The sequence below is a fragment of the Dasypus novemcinctus genome, chromosome 17, assembly GCF_030445035.2.
Source record: "Dasypus novemcinctus isolate mDasNov1 chromosome 17, mDasNov1.1.hap2, whole genome shotgun sequence".
Lineage (NCBI taxonomy): Eukaryota > Metazoa > Chordata > Mammalia > Cingulata > Dasypodidae > Dasypus > Dasypus novemcinctus.
In genome coordinates this window covers 51,989,809-52,003,601 of record NC_080689.1, presented here as the reverse complement: position 1 = coordinate 52,003,601, position 13,793 = coordinate 51,989,809, and the positions used below count along the sequence as shown (strand labels likewise).

Sequence of the window (13,793 nt, the reverse complement as noted above, 5' to 3'; positions counted from 1 at the left end):
CTGTCTCGCTCATGTTCTTTAGGAGGCACCAGGAACTGAACCCAGGACCTCCCATGTGGTAGGCTTCCCACATGTTCATTAATTTTTAAATGACATGCTTAATAGTAAGAAGAAAACAGGATTTAAAACTAACTGGTTACAAGTTAAATTTTGTGCTGTAGATCTAGGGAAGACTAAATTTTTCTTCATGGGATTAAAGTAAGGTTTTCTGATCATGAAATCTGGAAACAAAAACTTGTGTCCAGAAATAGTTGGACAGTTTGCAAAGCGAATGAGATCTACACTTTAAAATATGCAAATTTTCAAAAGCAGTGACAGAAGTTCTTAATCTGAAGTCTATGAACTCTTTTTGGGTTTGTGGGTAGAAGGGAAGAAGGTAGTAAATCCCTATATATTTTATTTAAATTTTAAGTGCACATTTTCTCAAAAGAGCAATAATTCCGAAAGAGTTAAGGAACCACTCTAATGGAAAAACAAATGAAACATATTTCTAACATGTTAAATTCAAACTAAATTTCAATTTTGTGTACTTCTCCAAATTTAGAAAGTCAAAACACTACTGTGTAAAATAATGCTTGTCAATATTCATCTGTCTTCTAAATATAGTATGAATCTACATACTAGCTTTTGAAATTCTTTGCATTTTATCTTATTTAAGGTGTAGCACTAGAAAATAATTTCAGCCCTTTTAAAATAAATTTGGTGATACAAAGTCTGCATAAACAAAAAAGTTGTATTACTTTATATGAATGCTTTACAAATCTCTCAGTTATCAATGAGAGATAATTGCAAGAACATAACATCAGTTTTTAAAAATGTTCACCTGTTTAATTTTTACCCCTTAAATTTCCTCATATTTTAAACTTGACATTTTTCTCCGGGGAAGTGAAGGAGGCAAGAAAGGAGGATATAGAGAGGGAGTTCAGGGATGTTCTGAGAAAATTCTCTATTCCTTTGGTTTGAACTGAATTTCCTTTCACCCAAATTCCTGTGAATGGTGCTGCTTTACTTACTGCTTCTGCCTTGTGGAAAGGAGGTTGCCCTCAAAGAATCTCTGAATTTTTCTCTTTCTTCCTTTGTTTTCTGTTCTTTGATTTTGGCTTGAACTTTAGGGTAAGATCTTTATTTTTAATTTCTGAGTATTTAAGTCTACAATTTAAGATCATAAGACAAATGCCTAATTGCTTCCATTCTGCACTCTCTCTATCACACAAGTCAATTTCCTAGAAAAGAGGTTTCTTGTTACGTACACCAAGTCATTTGCTGCCATGTAGTTGAGTGCCAAACATCTAATTTTGACTGATGTACAGAATCCAGTCTAAGCAGTCAAGCAGACATGGCCAGTTATAGTAGCCACATTTCACTAAGTCAAAAACATTCAGAACTGTGATTCAGATTATATTTAAATATTCATAGCTGTCTTCTTCCCCTCCCCTTTTAAATCTAGGCATAGAATTTCCATTTCTCCTCTCTTTAACCTTCTACTCCAAGTATGTAGTTACCTTTCAATACACCCATAACATGTATTTGCTGTTTTTTTATTTTGTAAAGGCCTGACCAGAACAGATCTTTTTTTTTTTTAAACCAGGGATTGAACCCAGGACCTCATACATGGGAAGCAGGTGCTCAACCACTTGAGCTACATGTGCTTTCTAGCATGCACTTACCTTTGACTTGACTATATTCTATAACGAGGGTGAATTTTTTTGTTGTTCTTGCCTGCTCTATTTATATTTACCTCTCACTTTATCTAGTTAGAATTTTACTCTTTTAGGAGGCTAGAACTGAGTATAAGTTGTGTAATACATTTAGTGCTTAAATGATTTTTTAAAAGGATAATGATCTAACTGTAACTTTCTATACAATTTTTGTAAGGTGAGACAAAGAACATGAATTAGCAGAAGTTCTTTCAGTTCCTTCATCCTTCTTATCCTAAACTTTTCATTTTGGGTTATTTTCATGTCTCAGCTCTATCAAAAAGTTCTACAAATTGAACTGTCCGTACTTTGTAGACTATTTACCCTGAATACTAATAAGAAGCATTTATGATAGCCTATTACATGCAACTTAAAATGTGAAACCAACTATAATTACTTATGTATTATTTTTCATTCTTTAGAGTAAAAAAAAAAACTATAACAAGGAATTAATTTAATTCAGACTCTGAAACAAAGAATGGCAAAAATGAATAGTATGGGGAAGTGGCTGTGGCTCAATCAGTTGGACTCTTGTCTACCATATGGGAGGCCCTGGGTTCGCATACTGGGGCCTCCTTGTGAAGGCAGGCTTGCCCGCACTCTGCAGAGAGCCACCGGCCCACAAACGCCACGGATTGCCGCCCGGCCTACAAGTTCCACGGAGTGCCGCCCAGCCTGCAAGCACCGCAGAGAGCCGACTCAGCAAGATGACGTAACAAAAAAGGGAAACAAGTGAAAACACAGAAGAGCGCACAGCGAATGGACACAGAGAGCAGACAACAAGCAAGCCGCAAGGGAGGGGGAGTAAAAAAAAAAGAATAGTAAGCTGTAGGTGTTTTCAACGCTACCAGTCTACTACGTCAAAAGCTATTTACCTAGGTTGTTTTAAAGCACAATTTGGAGTCACCTATTTGACAAAAGAAACTTACGTGGCTTTTCCTTCCCGAAGGAAAATGCAAGATAAAGAAAACTGGAGAGTGGCAGATACAACTTTTTTAGACAATGGCTTGAATTTTAACTTGACATCCGTCTGAGTCGGCATAGGGCTTGCATACTGTTTCATGTTGATGCTGCTAGTAGCAAGAGCTTTCCTTCGACCAGATGGAGACTCCTGAAAGGTAAACAATAATTATATATTTTAGACTTATTTGCTTTATAACCAAACAGTTTAAAATATTAACGGAACCAAATAAAACCTAACAACTTCCTTCTCCAATGAAATTCTCTAACATAATAATAAAATAAAATTGCATTGAAGTTGTACCACAGCTTTTGTATCTATAAGACATATATGAAATTAGGTAGAACTGGCCCATACAGAAATGAGGGGAGAATAGACAACTCCTAAATACACCAGGAAAGCACAAGCACGGAGTAAGACAGAAAGTCTCCAGTGTTACTATGAGAAAAGAATCTAGAACAGAACTAGGCATCACGAAGTAGCCAATGATTATTTTCTTTCCATTGATTAGATTTAATGTATTCTAATGACATTTCTCCTTTCTGAACACTTACATTAAAAAAAAAAAAAGAATTCCCAGCTTAGGTGGTATTGCATTCTACCTTCTTTTTGCTGATGGTATCTGAATTCTACCTATCTTGTAATTTGGGCCTTATTTCTTCTCAGGGCCTTTTCTGGTCACTCTAGTCCATAGTTCTTTTTCCTTTCCTTAAGATCACATATATTAAGGAAGACAAACAGGTGGTTTTTCAGACCTTCTTATGCCTATGGCAGACACTGCTAACTGACCCCAGTAAACTCAAAATTCTTTACAACACAGCTATTGCAGATTCACCAGAATGCGAACACAAAACGAAACCTATTTTGCTCTCGAAGGTATTTAACATTATATTAATAGGTTGTCTTTTCGTAATTAACCTTTATAGAATGATAGCCTAGGAGAGCAAAATAAGGAACAGACATTAGTTTATATCTAAGGTACTGTGTAAATTCTGGAAAGATATGATGATGTATAACACATAATCCCTGACTTTGTGTTCTAATGGCAAGCGGAAATTTTCACATGTAGGATAATTTGTAAATAAGGTAAGTCAGAGGTCATATAACAATATACAATCATTCCTTATAGTTTGCTGGGTCAGGGTTGAAACCAAAATTTAAGGCCTAATTTCAAAGCTGTATGACCTTAAGCAAATCAGTAAAGTTGAGTTTTGGTAATTTTCCCTGTAAAATAAAGAGACTGAACAGGAATCCTTCAAGCTTTACAATTATTTTCTATAAAATTACTGAATTTTCCTACCACGGAGGAATAACTATCATTAATACCTTTGTGTTGTTGTTTAATCTTTATTTTTCCTGGGATTGACAAACTTGACGAAATAAAGGACACAATAATTTAATCATAATATTAAAGCAATCTTTTCCAAATAACTGATATTTCTGCCAAGCAGAATAAATCAAAATGAAATGGAGCAGCCCTAAAGAATACCTCATTTTAAAATGTAGTTTTATCTGTCAGATTATGCACAGCAATATTATACAAAACTATTAGTGCATGTAGATACCTTATGAGTGAATTTCAAAAATGCATCAAGCACTTGAGAAGGATTTAAGCCCTCTCAGAAGAAATACTTAAGAATATGCAAATACCTTCAACTGAATCAAGTTGAACAGATGTGACTATCCCAAACAATACTAGTGTTCTTTCTCTGGTCGCTACTGTCAATCAAAGAATAAGATTAAGGTCCAAGGCTCTGACAATGTGCAAAATAAAAAAGTATGATCAGGGAGTATCAATTTATTACACAGATATGAACAATAATCTCTTATTGTACTTTTAGAATAGCTAACAACTACATACAATGTAAGATTTAAAGTCTCTTTTGAAAGCATGATATACACATTATTTTCAGTTTCTGTTAAATAAGTCGGTTTCACAAAGTATGATGACATTGTACCTTAATAGTAATTATGTAATTTTATAACCAAATAAACTAGAAAAAATTGAGATGACTTGGGAGTGAGCATAATTTTGAAAGCTCAGCTTAAGAATGGATTCTGCGAATGTAGCATTTTAATGATTCATATTCCATCAATTTCATTTTTAGAATAAAAATTACATAGAAAAGTTGTTCTGATGATCTCAGTTTTATGGTAAAAAGAATCTTTTATGCATTTGGTAAGTCAGTGTCTGAAACAGGCATAAAACTACTGATTTAATCAAGCAATTATTTGCTCAGCCATAATAAAAACAGTTGTTTGTGAGGTTCAGGCAGGTGAGAAAAATAAAGCTCTTTTGAAATCTATATCCATTCCTAACATTAACAAAGGGACTCAATAGAATCTGTGTCCTTGATGAAGAGGAGTATGAATGGTGTTTTAATAATTCTTTACCCAGTTCAAACACTATTAAAATGTCTTAAAATCAGCAGAGTGACACCATCAAGATCACAATGAAATACATCCCTGGATATGTTTCCCCTGAGAGACAGCTAAATAAAAGGGCAGATTCAGCTGTCTTGGAACTCTGGAGGATGATAAAGACTGGAAAAAGACTCCACAAATGCTGAGTTGAAGAAAAAAAAATTCCTACTATTAAAAAAATTAAAAGAGATAGGTGAGCTATAGGAGCTTGTCAGCACAGATCTGTCCCCCATACTTGGTTCTACTTGATATAAGAGACACAAAGCAAGGGATTGTGGGAAGACGGTGTCAGAATAATAGGCAGAGCTCAATGCTCTCATAAAAACAATGGAGAAAGAGCCAAAAAGTATCCAAGAGAACTGCTTTGGGGGTCAGCAGAACCAGGACAGTGCTACACAACTCCAAAGAGGGCGAGGGACAGAGAGATGAAGAAGCTGAAACAAAAAACATGAGTTACCTAGTTCCAGGGTGGCTGAGAAGGGCTTCCCTCCCCCACCCCCAAGATATTAAGCTGGGGTAAAACCCCTGGGCTCACTGCAACTGACTGAGAGGGGAATAGATATCTTCCTCCCTGTCAGCTGTTTCAAGGGAGAAGGGAGGGGGAGTTAGGGGCTTTTCTACAGTGAATTTGGCCAGGAGAGCCTGCTTTGAAACTCTGTTGTGGAACACAGGAAAGCCCAGAATGAAGCAACTCCATGGAAAGGTGTGCTGAAGATCACCATCTGCTGGCCAGTCTGGAAATTACATGGACAAAAGCTTCTTGATTCTCTCTGTATCCTTACAGTTGGAAGAAAATCTGTACCCCATTAGTGAGTCCCTGGTCTGATTTGGTAACATAAGCCAAGCAATTTTAAAGACGTAGAATAAGTTGAACCAAAGAAGAGCTGTGGGGAAAAAAAAAATAGGCAAGAGAGAGAAACTGGCTATTAGAGTAAATTCACCAATACAGATGTCTAGACATCCGCGAAAAATTACAAACCATACTAGGAAACAGGAAGAGATGGCCCAGCCAAAGGAACTAACCAAATATCCTGAAGAGATACAGGATTTAAGACAATCAGTGATACTCACTCAACTTTCCTAAGTCACTTCAAAGAATTTAAGAAAATATGACTAAAGAAATAAAGGCTATTAAGAAGATACTACACGAGCCTGCAAAGAAAAGTAACAGACTTTATAGTAATGAAAGACATGATGGATGAGAATAAAAATATATTAAAGGCACATAAGAGCAGATTTGAATTGGTCAAAGACAGAATTAGTGATTTCAAAGACAGAACATCTAAACTGGAAAAGAAAGGACAGGAAGAGAAGAGAATGGAAAAAATGGAAGAGAGTCTTGGGGAATTGAATGACAATGAGAAACATATAAACATTGTGTTATTGGTGTCTCAAAAGGAGAAGAGAATGGAAAAGGGGCAGAAAGAATGCTTGAGGAAACAATGACCAAAAACTTCCCAACCCTTAAAGATAATAAATAACAATATCCAAGGACAACATATGCCAAACAAAATAAATCCAAACAGACCTACCCTGAGACACCTAATATTCAGAATGACAAATATCAGAAATAAAGAGAGGACTCTGAAAGCAGCAAGATAAAAACAAAACATCATATACAAGGGAAACGCGATACGATTAGTGCTGACCTCTAATCAGAAACCATGGAGGCAAGAAGACAGTGATATGATATATTTAAGGTACTGAAAGAGAAAAACTGCCAATCAAGAATACTGTATCCAGCAAAACTGTCCTTCAAAAATGAAGGTGAGTTAAAAGTCTTCACAGACAAACCAAAACTGATAGAATATGTTACCAAAAGACCAGAATTACAAGGGATTGCTGCAGCATGAAAGGAGAAAACAAGAGTGAGAGATCTGGAGAAGAGTTAGGCAAGGAAGATTATTAGGAAGGATAAACTAAAGGGTAAGAAGACAGTCAGTAGAATGATATGACAACAGAGATTCAAAGGGCAAAATGGATCAAATAATGCCTTTACAGTAATATGTTAATTGTAAGTTCATGGCTTGAACTCCCCTATCAAGAGACAGAGACTGATAGAACGGATAAAAAAAATATGAGCCATCTATATGTTGTTTACAAGACACCTACCACAGACATAAGGGCACACCAGGTTAAAAATGAAAGGTTGGGAAAAGGTATTCCAAGCAAATAGTAACTCCCCAATAAAGAGCTAGATAGTGATACGAATATTGGACAAAATAGATTTCAAATGCAGAAATAAGGGATGAAGAAGGCCATTATATATTAATAAAAGAGGCAATTCACCAAGAAGAAATAACTATATGAAATATTTATGCATCTAACATGAGTGTCCCAACATACATAAGGCACACACTGGCAAACGTGAACGGAGAAATAGATGTCTTTACAATAACAGTTGGAGACTTCAGTACATTGCTCTCAGTATTGGACAGAACATCTGGATACTGGATAAATAAAGAAACAGAGAATTTGAATAATATGATAAATGAACTAGACCTAACAAACATCTATAGAGCAACACACCCCACAACAGCAAGATATACTTTCTTTTCAAGTGCTCATGGAACCTTTTCCAGGATAGACCATATGTAGGGTCACAAGACAAGTCTCAATAAGTTTTAAAATATTGAAATTAAACAAAACGCTTTCTCTGATATAATGGAATGAAGCTGGAAATCAATAATGGATGGAAAAAGGGAAAATTCATAAATATATGGAGATTATACAACACACTCTGAAATAATCAGTAGGTCAAAGAAGAAATTGCAAGAGAACTCAGCAAAGATCTTGAGATGAATGAAAATGAGAAAACAACATGCCAAAACCTATGGGACACTGAAAAGGCAGTGCTGAGAGGGAAATTTATAGCCTCCAATTCTTACGTTAAAAAAGAAGAAAGAGGAGAGCAGATGTGGTTCAAGCCATTGAGGTCATGCTTCCCACATGGGAGGTCCCAGTTTCAGTGGATATAGGCCATGTTAAAGTTCATTAAAATTTATAAAAGTGTATGGTCCAAAATGTAAACCATAATATAAATCACTGACCATGGTTAGTAGCAATGCTTCAATATTTGTACAATTGTTAACAAATGTACCATCCACGTGTAAAATGTTATTAATAGGGGAAAGGGGAAAAGTGGAAGGATGAAGGGTATATGGGAATACCCTATATGCTGTACATGACTTTTTTGTAACCTAAAGCTTCTTTGAACATAAAATGAAAAAGAAATAAGACACGGGGGGAATAAATGGAAGAAAATGTCACTGTACACAGAAGACACCAGATCTTACAGTCATGAAAGATAATGCCAAAATTTATTTTTTTATTATTTTTTAATATTTCAAATTATTTTTAATTTCTAAAAAATTCTTTCAAATTTATTTGTCATTTTAAAAACTACCATTATTATTTCATTTTCTTATTAATTTTATTTTGTTATTTTGTTGGCTTCATTTTTTAAGACATTTTAGATCACAGAAGGGTTACAACTGTGGCTGGAGAGGATCACTGGTGTGGGGTGTCAGTGATGGGGGATGCATGGGAGGAGGGTCACTTGGGACTTACCTATAAAGCATATGAATGAATTCAAGTATTCATGGGGCATTGTCCTGGTAGGTGGAGATCCACATAGTAATGGAAAGAATATCCAATTCCCATCCTGGGAGTTCTGCCACATTCTCTAATGGGACAGCAAGAATCCCCCTGAGTACAGGGCAGTGATTAGTGAAGGAAGATGGACCATTGATGGGTCCTTGATATTGATAACTGTGCTTACGAACCTTTCCTTTTGAAATTAAAAGTTGGCCTAGTATTATAGGTTACCTAAGAGTTAACTCCTGAGAGCCTCCTTGTTGCTCAAATGTGAATTCTAAGCCAAACTCAGCATATAATGCATTACCTTACCCCTGGTGTGGGACATGACTCCTGGGGATAAGCCTCCCTGGCCCCAAGGAATTACTACCAAGAACCAACTGGCAATGCAACTGGAAAAAGACCTTGACCAAAAGGGAGAAAGGATAAAGATAAGTGAGCATATGGCTAAGAGACTTCAAAGTAAGTCGAGAGGTCATTCCAGAGGTTACAATTATGCACATCTCAGTAGGATCTCTGACTGCCACAGTAAATATTGCCTCAAATAGTGGGATTCCTGAGGACGCTGGAGACATTCACATACTAAAGGCAGGGCTGACAGCTCAGGAGTTTGGTGCCCTACCAATGGGCCCTTACTTTGGAATTTATGCTCCCCGGTGTGACAGAGTTGGACTCAGTTGTGGTTTCCCTACATATGGCTCTACTGCCCCTTCAATTTGAATCTGTAGTTACTACTAGAGTTGATAGGTTTATGTCCAAGAGATTTAAATCTTTAGGCTGTCCATGTGCCAGTCAGGTCCTGAAGCTCAACAGAGTTGCACCACCTATTCTCCAGCTCATTGGGCTTACCCAAGACAACTAACAAGAAAATGATGATGGACAACGCCATCCCAAGGAACAGAGAGAATTTACAACTACAAGCAAGACAGTCCCATCCATCTGCCCCATGGGATCGAAGTACTCTCTCAGTAAGAGGCAGAGTGGGCATCACCATTCCAGAATCCTCAGGATTGGGGAATGAACAATGGACTAGAGTGGACTTACCATTATTCTCCTATAGACTTATTGTGATTCTAGCAATGGAAGAAGTTTTTTCATTGATGTGGAGGAAGTGGCCACCAGAGGTTCTGAGGGGAGGGAGAGGGGAAATTAGGTGTAATACGGTGACATTTTCAGGACATTGGAATTGTCCTGAATGATGTTGCAATGATAGATATAGGCCATTATATATCTTGTCATAACAAAGTTGTGCAAGAGAGAGTTTAAACTATAACATAAACAATAATCTACACTTAGTGGCTATGCTTCAATATGTGTTCATCAATTGTATCAAATGTACCACACTAATGAAGGATGTTGTTAATGTGGGAAAGTGTGGGAGGGGTAGGGAGTGAGGCATATGGGAATCCCCCACATTTTTTATGTAACATTTATGTAATCTAAGTATCTTTTGTAAAAATTGTATTAAAACAAAACAAAACAAACAACAAAACAAGCAACCAGCAAACAAATGAAGAAAAGCAACTCAAGGGGAGCCCATGTGGCTCAGTGGTTGAGTTGAGCACCGGTTTCCTGCATATGAGGTCCAGATTTGGTACCTCAAGAAAAAGAAAAAAGGAAAAGAAGAAAGAGCTAAAATTGAGATCTAACTGCACAACTGGGGGAAATAAAAAAAGAATTAAACTAATCCCAAACCAAGCTGAAGGAAAGAAATAGTAAAGCTCAGAGCAGAAATACATGAAATCAATAACTAAAAACAATAAAGAGAATCAACAAAACTTAAGGTTGGTTCTTTGAAAAGATCAACAAAATTGACAAACACTTAGCTAGACTGACAAAGAAAAAAAGAGAAGAAACAAAAAATCAGAAACAAGAGGGAGACATTACCGGTTACCCTGCAGAAATAAGAGACATAAGAGGATACTATGAACAATTGTATGCCAAAAAACTAGACAATGTAGAGGATATGGACAAATTCCTAGAAACACACAAACAACCTACACTTACTCTAGAAGAAATAGAATACCTCAACAAAGAAATCACAAGTGAAGAGATTGAAACAGTCATCAAAAACCTCCCAAAGATGAAAAGTCCAGGCCAGATGGATTCATAGATGAATTTTACTAACCATTCAAATTTGATCTAATACCAATCTTGCTCAAGCTCTTCCAAAAAACTGAACAGAAAGAATGCTACCAAACTCATTCTTTGAAGACCTAATGCCAAAAACAGATAAAGATACTACAAAAAAAGAAAATGACAGACCAATATCTTTAATGAATATGGATGCAAAAATCCTCAACAAGAAGATCCATTAGTGTAATTAAGCACAGGGATAAACTGAGGAAGAAAAATTACATGATCCTCTCAAATGAGGCAGAAAAGGCATCTGACAAAATACAACACTTTCTTGATAAAAACACTCCAAAAGATAGGAATATAAGGAAGTTTTCTTAATATGACCAAGTGCATTTATGAAAAACTTACAGCTAGCATTGTACTCAATGGTGAAAGACTGAAAGTTTTCCCACTGAGATCAGGAACAAGACAAGGATGCCCACTGTCACCATTGTTATTCAGTATTGTGCTGGAGGATCTACTTAGAGTGATTAGGCTAGTTAAAGAAACAAAGGCACCCAAATAGGAAAGGAAGAAGTAAAACTTTCACTATTTGCTGATGATATGATCATATACCTATAATCTCCTGAAAAGTCCACAATAAAGCTACTAGAACTAATAGATGAGTTCAGCAAACTGGTGGGATATGAGATTAATAGGTAAAATCAATAGTGTTTCTATATACTACTGATATGCAATATGAGGAGGAAATCAGAAAAAAAAATCCATTTATAAAAGCAACAAAAACAATCAAATATTTAAGAATAAACTTAACCTAGGACATAAAGCACCTGTATTCAGAAAACTACAAACCATTGCTAAAAGAAACTGAAGACTTAAATAAATGGAAGGACATTCTGTGTATATTGATTGGAAGACTAAATATCATTAAAATGTCAATTCTACCCAAGTTGAAAAGCCGATTGCCAAACTTACTTTGAAGGGTAAGGGGCCCCAAATAGCCCAAAAGATCATATAAAAAAAGAATGAAGTTGGAGAACTCTCCCTTACTGACTTTAAAACATATTACTTAGCTACAGTGGTAAAAACAGCACAGTACTGGTATAAATACAGACACATTGACCAATGGAATTGAATTGAGAACTCAGAAATAGACTCTGACACCTACAGTCAAGTGATTTTTGATAAGGTGGTCAAGATCTCCCAGCTGGGCCCAAACATCTATTCAACAAATGGTACTAGGAGAATGGGATATCCATATCCAAAAGAAAGAAAGAGGACCCCTATCTCATACTTCATACAAAAATTAATGCAAAGTGGATCAAGGACCTAAATATAAAAGCGACAACCATAAAATTCCTAGAAGAAAATGCAGGGAAACAGCTTCAAGATCTTCTAGGGAAGTGTACGTGGCTCAACTGATAGAGTGTCTGTCTACCATATGGAGGGTCCAGGGTTTGATTGCTAGGGCCTCCTAACCCGTGTGGTGACTTGGCCCATGTGTAGTGCTGCTGTGTGCAAGGAGTGCCCTGCCATGCAGGGGCACCTCCATGTAGAGGTACCCCCCACACAAGGAGTGTGCCCCATAAGGAGAGCTGTCTCATGTGAAAAAAGCACAGTCCGCCCAGGAGTGGTGCCATACACATGGGGAGCTGACACAATAGAAGAGAGATGCAGTTTCCCCAGTGCCGCCAGATAATGCAAGTGGATGTGAAGAATACAGTGAATGGACACAGAGAGCAGACAATGGGCGGTGAGGGGTGAAAGGGTGGGGAGGGGGGTGGTAGGGAGGGGAGAGAAATAAATAAAATAAATCTTTAAAAAAAAAAAGATCTTGTAGGTGGTGGTTTCTCAAACCTTGTACCCAAAGCATGGCAACAAAAGGAAAAACAGGTAAATGGGACATTCTCAAATTGAACCACTTTTGTGCTTCAAATGACTTTGTTAAGGTAAAATACAAATCAAAGCTATAATGAGATATCATTTCACACCTATCAGAATAGCCACTATTAAAAAGACAGAGAACTGCAAGTGTTGGACAGGATGTGGAGATGTAGAACACATATTCACTGTTGGTTGAAATGCAGAATGGTACAACCAATGTGGAGGACTGTTTGGCAGTTCCTAAAGAAGTTGAATATTGATTTGCCACATAACCCCGCAATACCACTACTGGGTAATATCCAAAAGAACTGAGAGCAGTGACATGAATAGAGATCTGCATACCAATGTTCACAGCAGTGTTATGCATGATTGCCAAAGGCTGGAAAGAACCCAGGTGTTCATGAACTAATGGATGGATAAACATACTGTGGTGTAGTCACATGACGGAACAGTATGCATCTGTAAGAAGAAATGAAGTCGTAAAGCACATGACAACATAGATGAATGTAGAGGACATTATGTTGAGTGAAGCAAGCCAGACATGAAAGGACAAATTCTGTATGATTGTGTTACTATGAACTAAATATATTAACATATTATATTATTCCATTTATATAAAATGTAAATATAAATCAGTTTATAAAGATGAAATTTGGTTAGTGGTTATATAAGGCTAGGAAGGCATGCTAAGGAGTGTGGAGTTTTTCTTTTTGGAGTAATAAAATAGTTCTAAAATTTTTTTGTGATGATGAATGCACAATATTGTGATTATACTAAAAGTCATTGATTATACACTTTATTTTTTTCTTCCCCTCCCCCTCTTCTGCCCCACTGTTTTGGCTGTCTGTGTCCATTCACTGTGTGATAGTCTGTATCTATTTCTCTTTTTGTCTTCTCTTCTTGTCTTCCTCCTCTAGGATTCACCAGGATTCGATCCTGGGGACCTCTGATGTGGAGAGAGGTTCCCTGTCAATTGCACCACCTCAGTTCCTGGTCTCTGCTGTGCTTCACCTTGACTCTCCCCTTTGTCTCTTTTTTGTTGCATCATCATCTTGTTGCATGACTCACTTGTGTGGGCACTGGCTCACTGCATGGGCACTGGCTCACCACACGGGCACTCATGCGGGCACTTGGCTCAGCACGCTGGCACT

At 36.9% G+C, this 13,793-nt stretch overlaps 1 protein-coding gene across 18 annotated transcripts in view; it reads right to left on the bottom strand.

Annotated features, from left to right (window-relative positions):
- EHBP1 (EH domain binding protein 1) overlaps positions 1-13,793 on the bottom strand; it is a 524,220-nt gene that overhangs the window by 234,861 nt on the left and 275,566 nt on the right. For all 18 annotated transcript variants that reach the window (XM_058278659.2, XM_071208862.1, XM_058278647.1 and 15 more), the window contains one exon: positions 2,627-2,808. In XM_058278659.2, coding sequence (XP_058134642.1) covers positions 2,627-2,760 — 134 coding nt within the window. In that variant the 5' untranslated portion in view covers positions 2,761-2,808. The remainder of the gene's footprint in view (positions 1-2,626; positions 2,809-13,793) is intronic.